This window comes from Mytilus trossulus, chromosome 12, assembly GCF_036588685.1.
Source record: "Mytilus trossulus isolate FHL-02 chromosome 12, PNRI_Mtr1.1.1.hap1, whole genome shotgun sequence".
Taxonomy (NCBI): Eukaryota; Metazoa; Mollusca; class Bivalvia; order Mytilida; family Mytilidae; genus Mytilus; species Mytilus trossulus.
In genome coordinates this window covers 10,815,618-10,839,075 of record NC_086384.1, presented here as the reverse complement: position 1 = coordinate 10,839,075, position 23,458 = coordinate 10,815,618, and the positions used below count along the sequence as shown (strand labels likewise).

The following is a 23,458-nucleotide window of genomic DNA, read 5'->3' as shown; positions in this document are numbered from 1 at the left end:
AGGGTTTACAAACACTGTAATTTTCTTGATTTCAATGGCAGTGCTTTAACTTACGTCAAATGCTTTGTTCTTATCTTTATTAAATAAAACAAACATGTTTTCTGTAACAATTGAGTTCTCAAATATTATTTATGGCAAAATAAATGTAAAATTTCTCATAATTATTCACTGTGACCTCTTTATTGTATTATGTTATTGTAGATTGTTTTTAATTTGTTTTTTGAATAACTCATAAAGTTTTAACTTCAAACTTCGCAAGTTTAAGGTGCCACAATTATTGAAATCGACTTTACATAATTTTTGCTGTGATAAAATCAGCATATCATATTTGCATACCAATGAACTCTAAATTTGTTTTGTGAAAACTGGAGTCTTTGAAAATTTAAAAACAACTTCATTTCTACCAGAACTGACTCAAAGAAGTATATACCCAAACTTCAATTATAAAGAAAGAAAAACAAGCAGTTCAATCGGCTTATACAAATTAAAACCATTTATGAAGATTTTAGAACATTACTTTTTCCTTAGGTTATGGCATACACATTGCTATTTCGAAACGAGTATTTTCACAAACGATAACTTTAAAAGCGGCAATGATGATCGTATATGTATGATTAACGTTTCTACAAACACATGAACTTATTTACTTCGTTAGTATTCCTGCACCTCTAAAATAAAATATATATTATAAATTCTATGACAGTTGTTGTCCATTCGTTTGTTTAATCTTTTGATTTTGATATTTGATTGGGGACGTTCTGTTTTAAATTTTCCTCGGAGTTCAATATTTTTGTGATTTTACTTTTCCCCTCGATAGAAACTACTTTTGATATTTTTGTAAATGTGTATCACTTTTACTGTGATATATTCAAATGAATGAAACCTTAGAGTTCAAAGAAGGGTGAAGTTTCAAGTAAAAGTAATAAATAATTGCCTGGAATACAAGAAGTATTTAACCAGTTTTAAAGAGGTTTTTGATGTCTAATTGGGTCGTTGACTTACTAACATTCTATTAAAGCCTTCGGACTTTCATTCATGTTCTCAGTTAATTGGTCCATCTTACACATCGAAAAACCTTTATAAAAACGTTTTTAATACAATGCTAATTATACAATTAAATATGCTTCTACTGAATACAACTAATGTAGTGGCAAACTACGCTGGAACATTCTGAATAATACAACCTCTTTTCTGTAAAATTAGAATAATTAAAAGTTTTGTATATTCTATTTCACTTCGGGTCTTTTTAGCAAAGAAATTAGTGCATAAATTAGTATGTGTCCCAATTCATACATCAATTCATTATCCATCAATCTAACCCATATGTTTGTTAATTAAGGCGGAAATAGAATATGAATAATATTAATCATTCACAAAACTCCATACCACAGGGGAATAGGAAAAACACGATTACGCTAAACCCATCCCACACGAAACACTATGGAATCATTTCCCTATTTTCATTACATTAGAGTTTGTTTTTGATGTAATAATTCTATAGTGTAGTAACAAAGGAAGCAACTACAACAAATGCTAACAATGATAACGATGATGAAAATGAACATTATAATTGTTAAAATGATAATAAAAGGTGACTTAACATACACTATCTCGAATGTAGGCGCCAATAGGTAACCGAATTGCAAATCTCATATATCAGCTATGTAGAGAATAATCGACGAACCAAACATAAACAAAGGGAATCGCATAAACTGAAAAAGAACCGACACGTAATGTATCCACATGTAAAGAGAGACGAAAGATACCAGTAGGAGAGTTAGACTCATAGATTGAAAATAAACTGACAATTAACGCCGTGGTTAAACATAAAAAGACAAACAGACAAATAATAGTACAGAAGACACTAAAGACTTAGCAACACAAACCCCACTAAACACTGGGGATGATCTCAGGTGCTCAAGGAGGATAGGCAAATCCTGCTCCAAATCCAGTCACTTAGTCAATATGTCACAATTGGGAATAGGGAAAAAAGGTAAAATTGCTAATCAGACATGACGATCTGGAAGTTATTCAATGTTTATAAATGTAACATTTTTATGTATTAGTTTATATATTGAAATTTTATATTTCCGAATGAATGACATAGTCATAAAAATAGAACAATGAACAAAATATCCAGCTTAAATATTCACTAGAATGACAATTATAACTGCAAGTAAGGAATTTGCCGAACGATCAATCGAGAAAAAGTCATGTCTCGGACAAGTTGACTATGCGAAAATAGAAGATACATGTGGACGTAAATCTAACTGTAGATAATATCACAACAAGTGGAATAGGAACTGCTGCACTGACGAAATACTTTTGAACATCTCTTATTTTCATTGTTTTTAATTGTTTTTGTTTTTTGTTAGAATTTGTTTTTGTTGGTTGTCTTAACCTCAGTGTTCTTTTTGCTGACGTTGTCGTCTGCTATTATTGATATATATATTTTTAAAAAGTACATTGGTATCTCCTCTATCATTGAGATATATTTTATATTTTTGGTTATTTTTTTATGTTGTGTCATCTGGCCTATTGTTTGTCTGTCTGTCTTTCTACTTTTACCATGGCGTAGTCAGTCTATTTTTAATCTATGAGTTCGACTGTCCCTCTGGTATCTCACGTCCCTTTTTTATTTAATTGGATAATTTTCCTTAATTTTTTTTCCAAGAACAACATCAAATTACAAATCATTATAATAAAACCGTTTATTATTCAGTACATTTAAAGTTTCCTATGATAGATTTTTCCAGGGTTTTTCTCGTGTTATTTCTTTAATCTCCTTATTTCCGATTTTAAACAATGTATCTAGTTCCCTGTGGATTTTCTTTGAAGTTCTATAGCATTATATTATAAATTAATGACAGCTTATGTTAAGTGTCTTGTTTATTATTATTTCTATCTCCTATTTATGTTTTATAAAGGAAATGACATATTTATAAAAAGATATTCAAGTAAATGAGATTAAAGTAAAATCACAAAAATACGGAACTTCGAGAAAAATTTAAACGGACAGTCCCTAATCAAATGGCAAATGCAAACGATAAAACAAAATAAAGAACAATTTTTTTTTATCAAAAACTATTATCACATCAAATTTTTGAAGTTATTTTCATTCAGGGCGAAATGTCTTTCTTTTAAAAAGCAACCTGGACTATACACGTGGTCTAAGAAATGTGATTGGATGCCCTTACATTATTCGGGAGAAAAGATCCTTAACCCCTTTTATCAAATTGATATACATAAACAAACAGTATTCTTTTTCAAACAATTATTTGCTATATAACTTTCATCTGGAACGTTCAAAAACAAAAATAAAATCCAACTGGGGACTCCAAGGGACTTAACTCAACATCCAAACCTTTCTAAGATATACCATTTAAGTTGAGCTACCGATTTATAAAACTGTAATCTGATAAGTTCAATGAACCTCAAAGTATAGATCAAAACCTTAAAGAAGCATATATGTTAATATAAATTTTTGTATAAATCTACCTAAAGACAAAACAAAACTCTAAGAGTGGCGACAATAAAATGCTTAACAAATGACCAAAACAAAACCGGAAAGCAATATGAAATGCGACAAACAGTACAGGAATAGTCAGCTGGTCGATACGATATCAATATTTACTAAACTAGCATTAATACCACTTGTTAACCGCAATCATATTTATGAGCAATTTTTAGTGCCTTACATTACATTAGAAATGATCTAGTAAAGCATTTAACATGTTTAAGAAAATGAAAATAAAATAAACATTTCTATTGGTTTTCACAAATACAAAATATCAATTTGCATATCTATATAACTTTCTAAGTAGCAAAACAACAACAAACCAATTTAGATATTTGATGATCCGTGCTTTCTAATTAAAAAGACAGATAGTAAAAAAAAAATTAAATGAAAACGTTGATAACCCTTGTTATTAAGTAAAAGTCTAAAACAAAATATAAAAATTGAAATAAATAACAGTCCGTATAATTGACCTAATTATGGAAATATCCCTGATAAAACCGTTATCTTATATTGTAGTTGACAAAGCCAGTAACATTGTTGATATTAATTGTAGCGATATTGACACCATGTTCCTAATCACAGTATCTACTATTGGATGATCGCTAGCCGAAGGCTATGGATTCTACAGATTCTAATTATTTAACATTCACATCGTTAGTACTGGAACTATGAGAAGAAATGTGGGATATTTCGTTGTTATCATACACTCCGTGGTTCTCGCCTCACTCCATAAAGACCCTGGTGTAGCATACGTTGGTAAATATGGAAATTATACCTGGCCACGGCATGATCTACAGGCCGAAATCCCAGGTGATATAATACTTGGGGCTTTACATATGGTTCATGAAAGGAGTGATAATAAAATATGTGGCCCTATAATGCCACAAGGTGGCATACAAGCTCTGGAATGTATGATGTACACGTTAGATAGGATAAACGAAGGAGAATTTCTGCCAGGATTTAGGATAGGAGTATTATCTAAAGACGACTGTGATAGAGATATATATGGACTAGAACAAGCTGTAGATTTTATACGAGGTTAGTATAAATTTTTACCCTCTTTTTTCATCCAATATGCCCTTTTTGTTTTCTAAAGTAATATCTTGTGTTTTCTCATTGTTTTATTTATTGTAATTTTATGTTCGTTCATTAGAGTGTACATATTTATCTGTAGTTTGGTGATATTATTTGAGAAGTTTCCTTCCATTCTCAATCAAGCATAAACGTTTGCATGCTAACCATGAAATCCCAATTTGCAATACCCCAAGGACAAACGAAACCAATGCCGAAACAAATCGATCGGAAAATGATGCCTCGGTGACAAACATGTGTGATGATTTCGATAATAATTTTGTTATCTAGAATTTTAAAATTTGAAAATTTTTAGTTTCTATATATGGGAAAATAAGAAATCCCAGTACACAATACCACAAGAATATGTGCTACCTGGAGTAACTTACTGTATTAAAACAGTTTTATTTACTTGTTCAAAAACTTTTTTCTAGCCCTGATTTGGTATTGGTTAAATTGTAATATTTTGAAACACAGTAGGCACATATTTACGATTCTTTCAGCTCATTTTCATATTCAACTTAGTAAAATGAAAACAATAGGTTTTAGATTATCAACAACAAATTAAAATCTCAGGAAAACTCGAGTAAATTTTTAAACATTCAAAAATATTGATGCATATTCTTTTTATTATTATTGTAAAGCAAAACTTGTGTTTAACATATTTTTGTTATTAAACTTTATAAAATAGTTCACAAAAAAAATACTCTTTTTTGGAGTATATACCCTGTAACAATATACAAATTAGAATACACCCAAAATTTTGATTGACCCACGCGAAACCTAAGTTTGGTTAATTTCATAATTTTTGCAATAACTATTTGTGAAATGTATTTAAAAAAAAATCATTTTTAGACGTCAAATCAAAATTTACAATTGTTATCTTGTGATTTGTTTCAAAAGAAATGTTTCGATGTCGTAGTTGTGTATGTTTTAACAGACTAATCCCAAAGGTTATGAAAAAGCACAGTCGTCTGTGGTTGATATGTTTAACTAGTGAATAAGTACAGTACTACTATCTACCTGAATCTTGTTTGTTAGTAGAATATTGTAAACACTATTTTTTCCTCTGAATATCAAAATGAGTATTTCAAACTGGAAGGAAGTGTAATATCAAAATATTGATTGATACGTGTTTGCGCAATTAATGTGCACATGCAAGACTAGAAACGATGAATTGAATAGTAGGTACTGTAATAATGGCCGTCCGGGACGAAGATCTGAAAAATGTAGAATGCCTATAAGAAATGTTGGCGTATTTGATAGGGACGGATATTGTGTGCTCTAAAAGGCTAGGTACCCTTTAAAATTCACTCTTGTTTAAAACGAGCAGATAGCTTTGCACGATTATCAAATTAAACGTCTACATTTTTACGACTGAACGTAGTATCGTACTTGTACATCACGCATAGCCAAACAGACGCCAAACTGTGTCATCAGTTTTACTGCAATTCGGATAAAAGAGACTGTTTATCTATTTCCCAGTCACCCTTGGGGATTTATAAAATTGAGGTATTATATATTGCTTGAAAGGACAGGGAAATAGCATGATTCAAACAGAAGTTTTAATGAAAAAAAGTACGTTATTTGACAAGTTTACTATGACAATTATTGCACTGGAGTGAAAAGAAATCAGCGCGAGACACTACGAATGTCAAAATAACAAACTATCAAACATATTAATATTTCAATGAGTTTATAACAAATATTTGGAAGGAAATTCCACCTTATATATGATTTAATGAGGACATTGAGTACATGTCTGGGGTCCAGAAAAGCAATGGAAAAAAAGACAATAAAACTTTCATTTTAGTGTTTATTTCACGAGATACAAAAGTAATTTGTATTGAAAACATATAAATTTAAGCGTCTAAATGACAGATCAGTTCGAATAACAGCAATTAAATTAAGGCAAAAACAAAAACAAAAACAAAAGTTGGAAAAAAACGAAGAAAACATAAATTCTAGAATTATTAAAGAATAATAAAAGTAATAAAATGTACAAACAGTAAAACAAAAGCTAAAAGTAATACTTAACACAAATTAAGGCAAAAAGGTGTACACTTATCAAAACGATTAAACGAAAACCTAAAAATTAAACAAAAATGAGAAATATTGTTCACTTTACACAATAAATAGAAAATTGTGCACAAATGAAAACGAAAAATATTGTAAAACTCCGGTTTTATTATCATGCCATTTATAATAATTATGATTGAGAGATAACCGGAAGAACAACGGAGTCAATCTATCAAGCTCAGTTATTCAATACAGATCGGACGTATCACAATTCTGTATGCTGTAATCAAATGTTCTTTTCACCGATACAAGTCATATTTAAGCCTTCTTCTATGCTTATAGTCTCTAAAATCAACATCAATACTAGAGAACGAGATTCACAGACGTACAGCTTGGTTTGAGAGCAGTGTGCATTTGACAGTACTAAAATAAATGAAGACATATTATTCCTATTAGTTATCAAGCGTGAAACTTTCTTGATTGGGGTCAATATTGGATAGACTCCTAGTAAATAAAATATTGCCTTCATTACTTATAGTCTAACTATCAGCGTTTTATTTCTGTTGATAGAAGTTTTCTGTGGAAATCGTTATTAACTGTTTATTTCTATTTACATTTTGTTTCGTATATTAAAAAGATCGATTCGATTGTTCCTTGCTTTCTTCTCAATATTTCATGCGTTAAAAGAATAAAGGAAAAAAAATACGAAAATTTAAAGCTATAAGACTTAAAAGTTTATTCTTTTTCACATTTTGTTTCGTATATTAGAAAAGATTGATTCGATTGTTTTTTGCAAAACTTCCAGTTTTCATGCGTTTACAAAAACATAAATAAATGAAAACTTTAAGACTTTAGAGTTATGAATTAAACTCATCCTCATGATCATAGATACTAGGATTGAGTGTTTGATCCTCATAGTAACACGCATTATGTAATAGTATTTGCCAATAAGTTTTAGGCTCGGTATTCATCACCGAAAGGAAATTTATAACTTGTTGTTTTCAATTTTCACAAAGTAATTCTAAGTTATATTTTAAAGAAATCTGTTCAGTGTTGAAAAATAAAAATGTTCTCATCAATTACTTTACAAAATGCATTCTGCTAAAAGGATCAGAGTTTACTTTTCTTACTAAAAGCTTTTTATGTCGGTTTTTATTACGCATCGAGGAAAATACATGCAGTCATAATTGAAATAACTAAACCCAGATTTTGAGATGAAAGAATAGTTTAAATTCATTAATTTTTTGGCTTTTTGTATGATATTTTATGACGAAAATAAATTAACAAAGCCCAGTTTTTAAAATGTCTAATAACTAATTCTAATTTCTAAAATATGACTTTCACAATGCAATTAATAAATAGCGATTGTTTGTCTTTTGTACTTATTATTTGTGTTTGTTTTTAGCTCACCTGGCCCGAAGGTCCAAGTGAACTTATGCCATCACTTGGCGTCCGTCGTCGTCCGTCGTCCGTCGTCTGTCGTCGTCGTCGTCATCGTCGTCTGTCGTACACTATTTCAAGAATCTTCTCCCCGAAACTACAAGGCCAAATACTTCCAAACTTTACCTGAATGTTCCTTAGGGTATCTAGTTTATAAATTGTATCCGAAGTTATGATCTATCAACAAACATGGTCACAATTGCTAAAAATAGAACATAGGGGTCAAATGCAGTTTTTGGCTTATATCTCAAAAACGAAAGCATTTAGAGCAAATTTGACATGGGGGTTAAAATGTTTATCAGGTCAAGATCTATCAGCCCTGAAATTTTCAGATGAATCAAACAACTCATTGTTGGGTTGCTGCCACTTAATTGGTAATTTTAAGGAAATTTTGCAGTTTTTGGTCATTATCTTGAATATTATTATAGATGAAGATAAACTGTTAACAGCAAAAATAATCAGCAAAGTAAGATCTACAAATAAGTTTATATGACCAAAATTGTCAATTGACCCCTTAAGAGGTTATTGTCCTTAAATGACAATTTTTTACAATTTGTTCATCATATTTGCTAACTTTAAAAAATCTTCTCCTCTAAAACTACTCAACCAAATTCAACCAAACTTCAACTGAATGATCAGTAGGGTGTATAAAATAAAGTTTGTGTTTTATTTTCTATTTCGTCAAAAAACAAGGCCGTCATGGCTAAAAATAGAACACAGGGTAAAATGCAGTTTTTGGCTTATATCTCAAAAACTCCAGCATTTAGAGCAAATAAGACAAGAAGTTAAAGTATTTATTAGGTCAAGGTCTACCTGTCCTGAAATTTTCAGCCGAATTGGGTAACTGGTTTTTCAGGTATAATGCCCCTGAATTGATAAATTTTGCAGTTGTTGGTTATTATCTTGAATATTGTTATAGATACAGATAAACTGTTCATAGCAAAAATGTTAAGCAAAGTAAGATCTACAAATAAGTCAATTTGACCAAAATTGTCAATTGACCCCTTAAGGAGTAATTGCCCTTTAAAGACTTTTTTCACAATTTGTTCATCATGTTGACTTACTTTAAAAAATCTTCTCCTTTGAAACTGCTGTATCAATTTCAGCCAAACTTAGGCTAAATGAGTTTCAGAATATCGAGTATAAATTTTATATTTTATTTCCTTGTATGTCAAGAAACATAGCTCCTATGGCTAAAATAGAACATAGGAGAAAGTTTTTTTTGGGGGGGCTTTTGAAGAAAAAAGGACGATTCAAAGAACATTTAAATAAATTGAAAAGCCAAAATAATCATTGATGAGAGATTTCACCAAAAAATTTAAGGTGAGCGATTCAGGCTCTTGAGAGCCTCTTGTTCTTTTACCAATGGCGTCAATGGTTTATTTTGATATATGCGTTTGAATGTCCTGTTGGTATCGTTCGCCCCTCTTCTTAAGCATTCATTTACATATTTTGCAAAACTAAGGTTTTTCTACCGCAGGCATAGATTACCTTAGCTGTATTTGGCAAAACTTTTAGGAATTTTGGTCCTCAATGCTCTTCAACTTCGTACTATATTTTTGTCTTTTGTAGACGAAACGCGTGTCTGGCGTATTTACAAAATGTAGTCCTCGTATCTATGATGAGTTAATATGACAACAAACTGACACACCATACACAGAATAAGAATTCACCAGAGTCGCTCACAAAGTTGGAATAAATCCGGAATCAAATGAAGGCTATTAATTTTCTGATATTTTTGCCTGATAAATTGTGATCGAAGAATACACATCAATGCTAATATGATACATCTGATGTAGAAAAAATTGTACCGTTAATGTTATTTTAATAACAATCAAATTGGAGTTTAAAATAGTTGATTAATTTATTTCATCTCGTAAAAGTTAAAAGTAAAGATAAGTTTATAAAAAAGTTTTACATTTCAATGTTTTGAAGGAACGTCTTCTGTTTAAAGACGGTTAATGACCGTCAATGTGTTCCGTGATATAAGATTGACCTTGAAACCGAACTGACTTGAATTGCTGGTTCTGTTTCTGTCTTTTATTTAATTATTGGGAAAGGTTTCTGTTTGCATTATTCTTGATATTGGACTTTGATCAGAACGGCTGGCGATTTTAATCAATTAATAGTCTTAAGCTTTTCCATGTTACTGTTGTGAGAGTCTTGACAAGGCACCGTCAATATGGATGCAATAAAATAAATGAAATAAACTTGTATTATTTGGTCAGCTGTTAAACATTTCACAAAGAATAAGTTATTGACTCTGATCAGAATATATGATGCCTTGAAATGCCAAAAATATGTCCAAGCCACCAACTAATAATAATATTGACAAGCAAAAATGTTCATGTACATACGACACCATTCAAAATTATTAGAAAAAAACACTTACATTCCTCAAATGGTCGTTAAAAAAGAAGATAAAGGAAGATGTGATATGAGTTTAAAAAAAGGCATATTTTGACAAATATCCATCTCACGTTGAAGAAGACTCCATTTCATCCCATGAAGTCGCTGGTCAAAACAATATTTGCTTTATTAACGACTTTTGCCATGAATGTTTGACTGCATAGTAACATACACATTAGTGTTTGCCGAAAAAAATCTACCTCTAATGCACAACATGGTGCGAAGTTCTATAAGCATGTGGTACATGTGACGCGTACTATAAAAACGAATCCCTTTTGTGTAGTTAAGGCTTTTCAACTTTATACTGGTTTTGCCTTCTTACTTTTTTTTGTCTAAGCGTCACTAATGAGTCTAATAAACACGAAACGCGCGTATGGCGTTTCAAATTTACATAATTTGGTCGATGCCACTGCTGGTTGACGTTTCGTCCACGAGGGTACCACATGCCCAGAAGTCAGCACATTGGTTGTTTACATGAATATCAATTTATGGTCATTTTTATAAGTTTACTCTTTTTCAAAAGTATGAATTATCGACTATGGGCAGAACAACAAAATTGTTTTACATTGTCTTATCGGGGCCTTTTATAGTTGACTATGCGGCATGGGCTTTGCTAATTGTTGAAGGCCACACGGTGACCTATAGTTGTTTAAAATGTCTGTGTCATTTTGGTCTTTTGTGGATAGTTGTCTCATTGGCAATCATACCACATCTTCTTTTTTTATATAGGTACAGATGATTATATTGCCATCAATTATTTGAATACAATTAAATCTATGTAATAAAAGTGATTAGAAAATAAAAGACACACAATAATTTATATTTATACAAATATTAGCCTGGTACCTTTGATAACCACGACCATGTCAGAGCAACCGATACTGTTTCTTTTGGAGTTCATGCAATTCCGTCAGTTAATTATGAGAGCTTTTGGACATCGGTTAACTGTTGTTGCCTTCATCACGCAATAGATGCCAAAACTGTATAACAGGATCTGCTGATATTCGTGGAGTACATGAGTTAACCATCGTGCCCATGCTGTGTTTGAGAAGACCTGTTTGTTTTTTCTTTGTGTCAGTAATGGTATGATTCTGTCTCTCTGGAACTTTTTGTTGGTGCTCGGGGTGGTGTGTGGAAGGGATTATTGCATATTTGGTGTCTTTTCAGAGTCAACTGGGTGAGTGTGGAAAAACATAAATGATGTCCAGCTATCTTTCAGCTGCTAGCATGTTTTTGTTATGCTTCGTCCTTAGGTATTTTTTTCTGAACTTTGAGAATGTTTTATTTTTGTCTTTCTGCAGTGTGGTTATCTGTAATGTTTAACAACATAAGGAGCGTGTAAATAACTGAAAAGTTATATGCTAAACATCTGAGCATTTCCAAATATCTTGAAGACTTCTTAAAGTCAATTCATTTTCTGTCCTAGACATTGTATACATACACATAAATGTTGTTACTTACATTCAATTGGAATATGTTCCTATTGAGTTGATATAAACGATTATGTCGTGAATAAAGACTGGATAATACAATGCCTGATGTAACGATCATCTTAATGCCAAGGTTGACAATGTAAATTAGAACTTACTATATCTTGTGATATAAAATGGCTATCAGAATTTCAATGAATGAAAGAAAACATGATTAAGTGGATAGCACCGTCGTGATCATTCTGAATAGTATGACTTGTATAAATAACAATAAGACAAGTGTTTTGGACAAGTCGTGATCTAAAAATCCACAACAACACATCCAAGAACCCAATAATTTTATTTATGGAAACTAGTTAGTCGAACAATACTTACAACACCATGGCTAAAAAAAAGAAAATACCTAGAGATACTTTTTTGGAAATTTTGGTCATCAATGCTCTTCAACTTTGTACTTGTTTGGCTCTATAACTATTTTGATCTGATCGTCACTGAACAGTCTTATTAAGATAAAATGCGCATCTGGTGCATTATATTTTAAGCCTGGTACATTTGATAACTAAGTATATAGTATATATAACACAACATGGCAAATTATAGTACAAGCAACTTGACGTGTGACATTACTATGTTATGTGTACTTGTTTTTGCTTAATTTACGAACTTTTACAGTCATCATTTTTGTAACTATTTCGAAAATTTTAATTAAATCATTTATAATAAAGATTTTCTTATCATATAAACTTATTGGAAATCCTACTTTAATACCGGAATTAAATGCGATTTGCATTGCTCATTCCTAAAAGTGTCACGTAACTTTTAAAATGAATTCAACACAGTCACTTTTAAGTTAACACTAAAGTCTTATTAGATTGATCCCACAGCTGTCTAAATATAAATTTGGATTCTGAAGTAATTTCTCTTGTTTTATAAATGATGTAATTTTTCAGGCGAAGGCTTTTTCTATAAATTCTATTAAATTCTCACCATCTTTTTTTAGAAGCTGAACATCTCGTAGCGATGAAGAATTGTTAAGTGTGAGGCAGAAGTCATTAATAAAACTGTAATCGGTGGGAAATTAAATCAGTGCCACATTATAAAAACAGGGCATGCATGAAAGCAGATAGCAGGATCAATAAAACAATCCCGGGTTTAATATCGAATGGTTTCCGTCTTTGTTTCTAATAAGTGACACAATAGAGATGTAATATTTAATAATGTTTCGGAATTCGAATATAAAAAAATTAAATAAAGCGACAACTTAGATGAGAGTTGTCTTAATAGATTTATACTTATTGTTGCAAGTTTATGTTTTACAATTTTGAATCTCATTATATTTTTTAAAAAGAGTAAGAAAGATGGCGTAATATAATCAAACAGCCGTTTACTGCAATGCAGTGGTTGTCGTTTGTTGCTGTTCAACATACTTCTTTTTCGCTTCTTTTTTTGTAAATACAACTTGATTTTTTTCGTTTTTATTGTTTGACATTTACCCTTTTGGGGCCTTTATAGCTGACTATGCGGTATCGGTTTTATCCATTTTTAATGTCCGTACGATGACATTAAGTTTTTAACTTCTGTATTATTTCATCTCTTATGGAGGGTTTATCATTGGCAATACTTGATTAATACTATTAACTGTAGCAAAGATAAACACATTCGAACTGTTTTACATTTCTAGTGTCAATATCCATCAAGAAGATATTGACCATTTTGTACATGACTGTAAAAATACAATTCAGGTAAAAACGTTGATTTGGAGACTTTTATGGTACTTTTTGAATATTTTTTTTAACAGAACGAACAAAATTTTCACAATTAAACTGCGTTTTAATGATTTGAGCGATGTCATTGTAAATTACAAAAAAATCCAGCGATACTTCAATACTTCAGAAATATATAGAGATATTCTTTAAAACTTTTTAGAATTTTGGGTCCTAAACTATAATCCTGCTACCTTTGATAACTATTGGTTCTTCCGTTAGATAATTGATATTCGGTTTTTTTAATCCTGCAGAATATCGTATATGAACAACTGAAATGATTTCTATGTTTCTAGAATAAATTGACGAGTAACATGCACGCTTGTGAACAAAAGAAAAAATTGGCCGATTCGAAATCGCAGAGCAAAAGAAAAAATGTCTACATTCAACTTTGCATTTTCACATCAATTTGAACGATGAAAATCTGCAAGAGTGAAGATACAATTCATTTTACAATCTTGATTTCATTGGGGTATTGCTAGAAAATTTAGTCATCTGAAAAAAAGACGCTTGTGAATTAAAGAAAAAATTGGCCGATTCGAAATCGCAGAGTAAAAGAAAAAATGTCTACATTCAACTTTGCATTTTCACATCAAATTGAACGATAAAAATCTGCAAATATGAAGATACAATTCATTTTACAATCTTGATTTCATTAGGGGTATTGCTAGAAAATTTAGTCATCTAAAAAAAAAGACAAACAAGGAAAGTACTAAATAAAATTAAAAAAAAGAAAAAGAACAAAAAGAAAAAAAAATACAAAAAATACAAAAAATGGCGCATGACAGCAGTGAGGCCTCATAATCTGTTGCACTCCTGCAAGTTTTTATGTCAGGGATGTAAACATTTTAATATCAAGAAAACAAGAGTAATTGAATCAGTTCAAATGCCATAATTAAACTGCGAGTAGTTTGGTGATTCTTTTTCATTTATAGACAGAGATAAAACTAGAGATGCATGCCATAATGATCTTATTTATAATATACAATACAATGGCTTCATTAAATTTGGTTTTATGCTCATGAAGGACATTCAACTGATAATACGCAGAAGAAAGCACAATACAGGTTATTTCGTCAAACAATGAAACTTATTAAGCATAGGCACCCGATGGGTCGGTTGGGAATGCATTAATTTGGAACAAGCATTAGCTTAATTTACATTATTCCGTAGAGAGGGTTGGATTTCTAACTATTGATCATCTGATTACTGTGTAAAAATTCCAGAAATATTACATGCATGTCAAGGGTAATATGTTGCTTGAATTGTAAAAAGAACAAGTCATTTTACATGCTTTTCAATTAATACAAGATCCTGAACATATATGAAATATTTGACACTGGACATTTAGCAACCATCAATCAACCAATCTATCAATGCATATTGAATTGTTAAGACTAAAACGTATCATATGTCGGATGACTACAGGAAAAAATATGTATTAAGATTGAAAATGACTTTGGTATTTTATTAGTTACGTTTTTTATTGACCAGTCGTTATATACTTATTGATCTTACATAATGTTATTTGTTAAGGAAGCTCGCTTGTCATGTTTTGGAATTTTGGTCAGATTTTCGGAATCCTCTGGTTTTATCCATTTGAATGCCTTAACAAAATTTCCCCGTTGACCCCCATTTTTCTTTTTATAATTCTTTTACATGTATAATGATAAACTGCCTGTTAAAGTCTTATAAAATTTTAATTACTTTTTAATAGTTTTTGAAGACTTAAACTTGTTAATGATAAAGCTATGAAAAGTCAAGAGAGAACATTTTCCCGCCAAAATTTCAATGGCTAATATCTTTAAAACAAGCACGGTGACCTATACATTTGTTTGGCTCTTTTGATTCCTTTATTAATCCCCTATCAATATATGCTAGTGTTTTGAAAAGTTTATTACTTTGAAACTGAGAAGCCAGCTCCCTTAAAAGGAAATACATCTTCCACCAGGTTTTTTCTTTTATTAACTTATATCACAAATTGAAATTGTTATAACTACATATGTGCATGTGTTCTTGTGTTAGAAGTTAAGGACACACCTTAATACCATTTCAGGTATATAAGTACTATATGTATGCTAAAAATATACTTACAATTCATAACAATTACTCAAGGAAGATCAAGAAAGTCTCAGGAATAGTGCATGCAATTTAATCCTTATTAAACACACATGGACAAAGCTTTTATCTTGATTTAAAATTAAGCAACATAACTTTTCAAAGTCTTATGCAAATATTGAAAATTTAAAACTGTAGTGTACCGATGGTTTTTATTCAAAACGCGCGTCTGTCACGCAAATGGCCTTGTATCTATAATAACAAAATAAATAGTTATTATTCACCTTCTATTTGGAACGGGGATTTAACAGAATAGGAATAACGTCAGCTTTATTTTACAGGTTCCGTAGCAAATGTCGGCGGATCAGAAGTTTATAAATGTAACGATGAGTCAGAGCCAATCGTTCAACTACCTGTGATTCCTGGTGTGATTGGAGCGCCTTCAAGTGTTACTTCAATACAAGTTGCTACACTCCTCAAGCTATTTGAAATCCCGCAGGTAAAGTGTCTTTATTGAATATTTTGTAAACATTTTATTGATTGAGGACTTCCCGTTTTGATTTTTCCTCGGAATTTGTGGTATTTATGTTATTTTTTTTTTGTCATGATCACATTTAAAGAGCTTGTATATTTCACCTGACTTTTACTTTATTGTATGACTAACATATATTGTCAGTATCACTTTATTTTCAATGATCAAATTAAAGTTATATGTTATCAGTTAGTGTTTGTTTGAAACTGTTTCGAAATAAAGTAACTATTTTAAGGCAATTTTAATCCAGGAGAATCGTGTCTAGTATTTGATTATCATGGATATGTTAAATAGTCATAATTTGTTCCAAGTCAGGAAACTTTTGATTCTGCCATTTACTTTGGGACTTACCGTTTAGAATTTTACTCGGAGAACGGTATTTTGGTTATTTTATCTTTTCCTCATCTGATAGGGGTTTTTGTTGAACCTAGAAGCTGTGCTTCATATCTGAATATTTCTATCTTGAATTTGAATCGCAGAACAACTTTAGATTGCAATTTATGAAAAACTGGAACATATTCAGTTTTCATTTCCAACTTCAAATTTCCTGTTTGTAGCAAACTCTCTGCCTAAGTGCATTGGGTTTAATATCTTAATTTATAACTTGGCATAGAAAGATTTTTCATTTCCAGTCCTTTTATAGCTGACTATGCCGTATGAGGTTTGTTCGTTAGTAAAGGCCAATGAGATGACATAAAGTTAATTCCTTGGTCATTTTGTCTCATGTGAAACTTTGTTTGCTATATAAACACATTTTCATTTATATTTGTATACGTGTTTATACTTTGAAAATGAACATTGATACCCGATATTAAGTTTATAGTTAATGAAAATCGTCCATACATTAAAACACGTCTCGTGTTAGTCACAGCCTAACCGATGCATGTGTATTTACAAAGGACAATCTCTTTCTTATAATATTCCTGAAAAGTTCAGATCTTATGTAAACATTGTTTCAAAATTTCAACAATTGTTCGAAGAAAAAAACTGTAGATTTTTTGTTATTTATCATTTATGTGTATGCATACATGTAGGAAATGTCAACTCCATACAGATGCAGGTTTAATACAAGTCTCAAGTGCGAAATGATCATTGCACATAAATAACAATCGCAAGTACAATAGTTCTTTCTTGCTTCCCTCAGATGTATTAACAATCTTCAATGTGAACAAGTTTATTCTTTTAAGCCTCAATCCATCAATTTGTAATCCTTAAAATAACTAACTGGTATAAATAAAAAAAAAAGAAGGTTATAATGAGCACCCTTTGGCATTGACGAAGTGCTAAAATAGAATATTTTTAAATTGTCAGGCAATTTTTCAAAATAGTACAATAATGATTTAAAGTTCGTCGACTCTGATGTTGAATATCAATGCGGTTTGTTCATTGTAATTATCTCTGCATATGTTTCTCTCCGGTATAGGATAATAATAGATATAGATGTGAAATAAACGGTTTTGTTACTTTTGTGAAACTAGATTTCACTTATTTGAGACAAACGGTATGTTCTCAAGAAAAGCTGCTATTGTTCGTCAAAGCAAGATGAAAAATATGAATTCATTTACTTCGTTTGTCAAGAAATTGCAGTTAAAGACACTAAGATAAGAATTAGTGAATCATGAAGAAGCACCTAGGTTGATGAATGATCTAAAAGGTTCATGGTACTTTTGACAACTATAATCATATCCAGTTTTCAATAAAAACAGAAAGCACTGGGATTAGAAGTTTTAACTCCGCTCGTAGCAAGATGCGTTCAAAACAAATTTTAATTGATAGAGAATTTCAGTTTCCTTGTCTAAGTACTCCAGCATGATCAAGCTATAACATGAAGATGCCATGATACAGTCAAGCATGTTAAAAAACAGAAAGTAACATTAATCAATTAATCAAACAATTTAAATCAAATTACCCAAAATGAACCTTGTTTATTTTATATTACTACCGAATTGAAAGTAATATGAATTGTATATAGGGCCATTGCATCTGGTGTCCATCAAAATATGTAATTGCCATATCTTTCGATGATATCCTTTTTATGGTAGTTATACTAAAACAATTATCCACTAGGGTTGCCATATCTTGTTTTTGTCTGCGTACAGGTTTGTGGCCTGTTAATTTATGTCATGCTATGGTTTGTGTTTTTTTAACAGTGGGATACCGTTTTACGTAGCAGTCGAAAACTTGGTTGAAATAGAACAAAAGAATCGAAGCTCTTTATTAGAGAAGGCGATAAATGGTTACTGTATTGTTTACTAGAGTGACAAAATTTTAAAAAAGTTAATTGAAACAAACAAAATTGCAATTTTCTTCTTAATTACGAGGTTTTTTATTTTAAAAACACCATTTGCATACGTTTTCAATTTATCTAGTTCATAGTTAAGCAGAACAATAAGTTATCATGTCGACGACATGGGTATCTTTCAAGTTGGATGACAAAAATGCATAACCTCCGATTTGTTTGAAAAAATTACCACGGACGGAAAACATATCAATATATTAGTTCAGTAATTTTCGTGTCTGCCCTTCGATTATGTGACTGAAGAAAAAATCAAAAAAATGGGTAACAATTGTATCTAAAAGAGAAAATCGAGTGCACCTTTTTATGTTAGGGTGTGTTTGAGTTGAGTAGTTTGTTTTGATATCGTACAAAGTAAGAATATTTCGTCTCGCTTCAGATTCTATCATTTTTATATATTAAAGCCACAGGTTGACGTTATAACACATAAAAATCACAGTACTAAAAGATGAAATATATGGGTCAAGTGAAATACCTCTCTAATGAGTCACAAAATCAGAGAAGGTGTGTTCAAATGGCTATGTTTTACTGAAAGTACTTGACGACAGTCTTTCAAGTTGGATGATGAAATGCATATCTTCGAAAAATACTAATTTTTTGTGTGTGATAACTAGAGTTTATAGTCTTCATACTTAAAAAAAATCTAGTCTGCCCTTCCACGAAATCTTTAATTAGAATTTTTTTAATGTTTATGAATTTTCGAAAATTCCACCTGACAACCGACCAGACAATAGTTTTAAGTTTAATCAATGCAGACAAGATTATTAACTGATGCTCATTAGTTAGTTGATACATTTGTCTTTATAAATACATCTGACATATAAGGATCGTAAAGGTGCAATGTGGATAAATTTATCGGTTCCCAAGAGCAAAATTTGTAGTGCGTCATCCCTACAATGGCTTCCGTTTCTACGATTGTGAAAATGAACTGGCGTAATGGGGAGATAATTTTGACGAAGTAGGATCCTGACTGGTAGGACAGTCTTATGCTTTGATATTTGTTCTGCTTCATAAATTGTTCATAAATTGTTCATTAAAAGGAAAAACTGTCGATGAATTATGCATAGATATTGTTCTCAGTCTACTATTGAATTTTGACGATTTTATATTTTTTTATGTTATGAGAGCGGATACATAAGAAAATGCATGTGCAAAATCCGGAATACGACAGTTGTTATCCAGTCGTTTGATGTGCTATGAACTTTTGATTTTGCCATTTGAATAAGGATTTTCCTTTTTTAATGTTCATCACAGTTCAGAATTCTTGTGATTTTACTGTTTACAAACCATGAAAAAAGGTTCTATCTGTTATAGGTTAGATATTCCAAATAAAACATGTCATACAAATGCATGCTAAAGAACTAAGTATGTTCATAAACTAAAACAGTGAAAATCCCTCGAAAGTATTCTTGAACTGTTCTATTAACAAACTTGAACTAATAAAATTGGTTTTTACTCTGGAACATATTAAAATCAATGATTTCAATCAGTTTGCGCCTGACTATGATTTAAAGTATGCAACGTATTGCTACTTCCTGAAACGTCAAACTCTTGTCAGATTTTCATTGCGCCAAATGTTTAACCTCGAGTTCATTTAAGATTTATAAAGCAATTATTTAGTCTATGATGTCTGCGCAGACATAAAAGTTGTTTGTGTAGGTATGGGGTTTCCAATTATTTAGTGACCAATATCAAATATCCATGTTACTATTTTAAATAAATCACATAAAATCTAATAAAGCTTATGATTTATTATGTACGTTTTTTATACTTGTTGGAAATGTCTAAAACGAACATTGATTGCTACCTAAATTGGCAAAACACACTTATCTTTCCTGAGTTTATCACCAATCCAGTAGTCAGCATTTCTGTGTTGACATGAATTATTATTGATATGGTCATAAATATATATTGTTATTCTGTCGAAATTTTAAAGCATATTTCTAACCGAGAAACTTTGGAAATTGTAAAATAGATATTTCTAAATGTTGCTTCGTCATATTCTTAACATCCTTGATATAACATTTGGAAAAGTTTCAAATTGTAGGTATTGTAGGCATACAAGTAAATCAAGAAATACAATATAGTGATAAGGAACACATAACTATTACATTAATAACTAATATAGAATCCATAAAATTAATCAACGTAAATTCATATTATTTTCTGTAGTACAGCTGATTCTGTATGAAATATGTGATTGTTTTCGTATTTTGTCTTTGATAAATGATGCATATAATTGAGATATTAATCAGTATCCTAATTATCGGAACCAGCATATGATACCCGGTATTTTAGTTATTTGATACTTGCAATTATATGAAATAAATCTAACAAAGTAATAATACCAAAATTACTGTAAATTATTTAGACCATTATCTTTATGAATAGATGAGTAGGTATAAACACATTTACACCATTCGAATAGTTCTAGTATCATAAAAAAGATATTTGGAACAGAGTATTATGTATTACTTCAAAAATTAATCATTGAAAAATATGAATTTGCCTATTGGCGAAAACCTGCATAAAGTTTTTATAGTTTTACATCCCAACAGTTAGAAACCTTACACTATGAAAATATTAATGATAAATTCTATGAAATCATACAAATTAAACTATATCCAATAACTATGAATATTTGATAAATGAAAAATAAATAGCATATTTGTTTGTTTTCAGGCATTATAAGCTTCTCTGCTAAACATTTGGATTAATGTTCACGTTTATGCAATTACCAAACGGTAATTGCTTATTAAAAGTGAGCAACTCCAAACCATACTTCGATATCACATGGCCCCATTTGATTTGAAAATGTTTCTTAGACCATATTACTTTAATGTTTGCAAAGAAAACATAATAATCTGCGCATTATTGGTATATAAAAATATGTACTACTTAACTGCTACCCATATTATCAGAAAATAAACGGATGATAAAAATACCCGAATTTGCAGAAAACAGAATGTTAAACATATTTTATTTGATTTCTGATATAGCTCCCGAGTTAAAAAAAACAACAGAACAGTTTTGATCGAATCAAATTTTTAATATCTGTACCCGTACCACAAGAAATAAAAAAAAAACATGCACACAATAATAGTCTTTTAATTATCTCAATATGTAATATTTATGAATAGGTTACATGGGGCGTTTTTTTGGTTTCATTTGTTATTCACTAAAACATCAATCTTAAAAAAAATGATAATGTTATTCAATGAAAATTATTGTACAATAAATTGTCAACGGGCCAGTACCCTAAGTCACAAAAAGAAGGAGATTCTGTCTTTCTGATTTGGCTAGCCACACATTTTTCTTAAAATGACCTGTACCAAGAAAATGCCATTTTATATTCAAGTTTGCGTCTCTGTGTGTTACATTTTAGTATTGTGTTTCTGCTGTATCGTAGTTATTGTATTTGATGTGTTTCCCTCAGTTTTAGTTTGTAACCAATACTTGATTTTTTTTCTATCGATTTATAGATTTCAAACAGCAGCATACTACTGTTGCCTTTATATTTCAGTACTGAAAATTTACGTTGGCTTTGCTTGATTGAGTAAAATCAAATTTTAGAGACTCCGGGAAATCAAAAGAGGTTTTTTGACGAGTTTTCATGAGCACTCTGCTCTGCTGTATTTTGACTTATCTGGCATATGTGTTCCATTGGTCCAGCCATTTAGAAAAACAGAATTATACAAAAAGATATCTCTGAAACTTAAGACTGAACAACCCAAACGAAATAAAAACTTCCTTTTTTTTTAATAATTTGTCTTTTGTTTTTTGTTTTTCCATATATCCGTAATTATTTGCTGTCATTGATTACTGCCCTATTGATATAATTTAATTTTCGATGTAACGCGTCTCCTGATTGGCTGACGTTATTTTGTTATGAGCCCAAATACATAATTCAGTCATATGACCGTGACGTCAGCAACGTTTTTTCATGGTTTTCTACGGTTCAAGATGGAGTTTAGAATTAAATTATAAGAAATGACTGTAATATATTTTCTGTCTTTTCGAAATAACATTAAAAATGTGGTGCACAGTGTTAAATAACCCGCTACGCGCGTTATTCAGAGTGCACCAAATTTTTTATGTTATTTCTTCATAGACAGAAAACATATTACAGTCATTTCTTAAATGTACTCCAAAACTTCTTTCATTTCCTTCTACAAACCGTGATTTCCCAGTGCAGTTAGATTGTAATCCCTTTTGTGTGAAAATGGTACCATTTATGAAGATAAAATGACCTTAAGTTTCATCATGTTCATTGATTTTTGAACTATCAGACCTGAACTAATTCTTATCTCCTAATTACCATAATTGTTTTAGTTCAACTCATTATCTAAAATGATATGACCTGCAGCTTCAATAGAAGTAAAAAGAACCAAAAAACGATAATTTCAGATGAAAGAATTATTATACAACTATTTTCACAGTAGTGTTTTTTTGTTATTGATTTATTTGGAGTCTGATATTTAGTTAACATTTATTGCTACAGATTTCAAAAATTTAGAACTGCCTTCGATATCACAATGAATTTAATCTTTTAATGAAATACATGTATATATTTTATGTATAAGGCAAGCCTACAGACAATTATTTGTATACATAATATAGAAGTTTTGTATAAAGAATAAGAATAATACAAATATTTAATTTTTTTTTAAATTATCTTTTTACACCAGCGCCTGCAGTAATCTTAAAAATACGCGGCAACGGACATTACGATTTTGATTTGTGATTAGCATCATATTTATAACGTTCAGAGGACGTCTTTTTAGCATATAATCGGCATTCCTATGGAAACTAACTCTGTTCATCTTTTGTCATTTTGTTTTGTTTTCCTTATTTGAGACAAACTGCATACATCCACTTCTAATGAAGAATTCATAGAAGCTAGCAATATTCATTATCTTT

The 23,458-nt window shown here is 30.6% G+C and overlaps 1 protein-coding gene across 1 annotated transcript in view; it reads left to right on the top strand.

Moving 5' to 3' along the window:
- The first annotated feature begins 4,141 nt into the window (after positions 1–4,141).
- The window catches only part of LOC134692199 (metabotropic glutamate receptor 2-like), a 46,041-nt gene continuing 26,724 nt past the window's right edge, over positions 4,142–23,458 (top strand). Inside the window, exons 1-2 of the mRNA XM_063552649.1 lie at positions 4,142–4,558; positions 16,052–16,209. Coding sequence (XP_063408719.1) covers positions 4,189–4,558; positions 16,052–16,209 — 528 coding nt within the window. The 5' untranslated portion in view covers positions 4,142–4,188. The remainder of the gene's footprint in view (positions 4,559–16,051; positions 16,210–23,458) is intronic.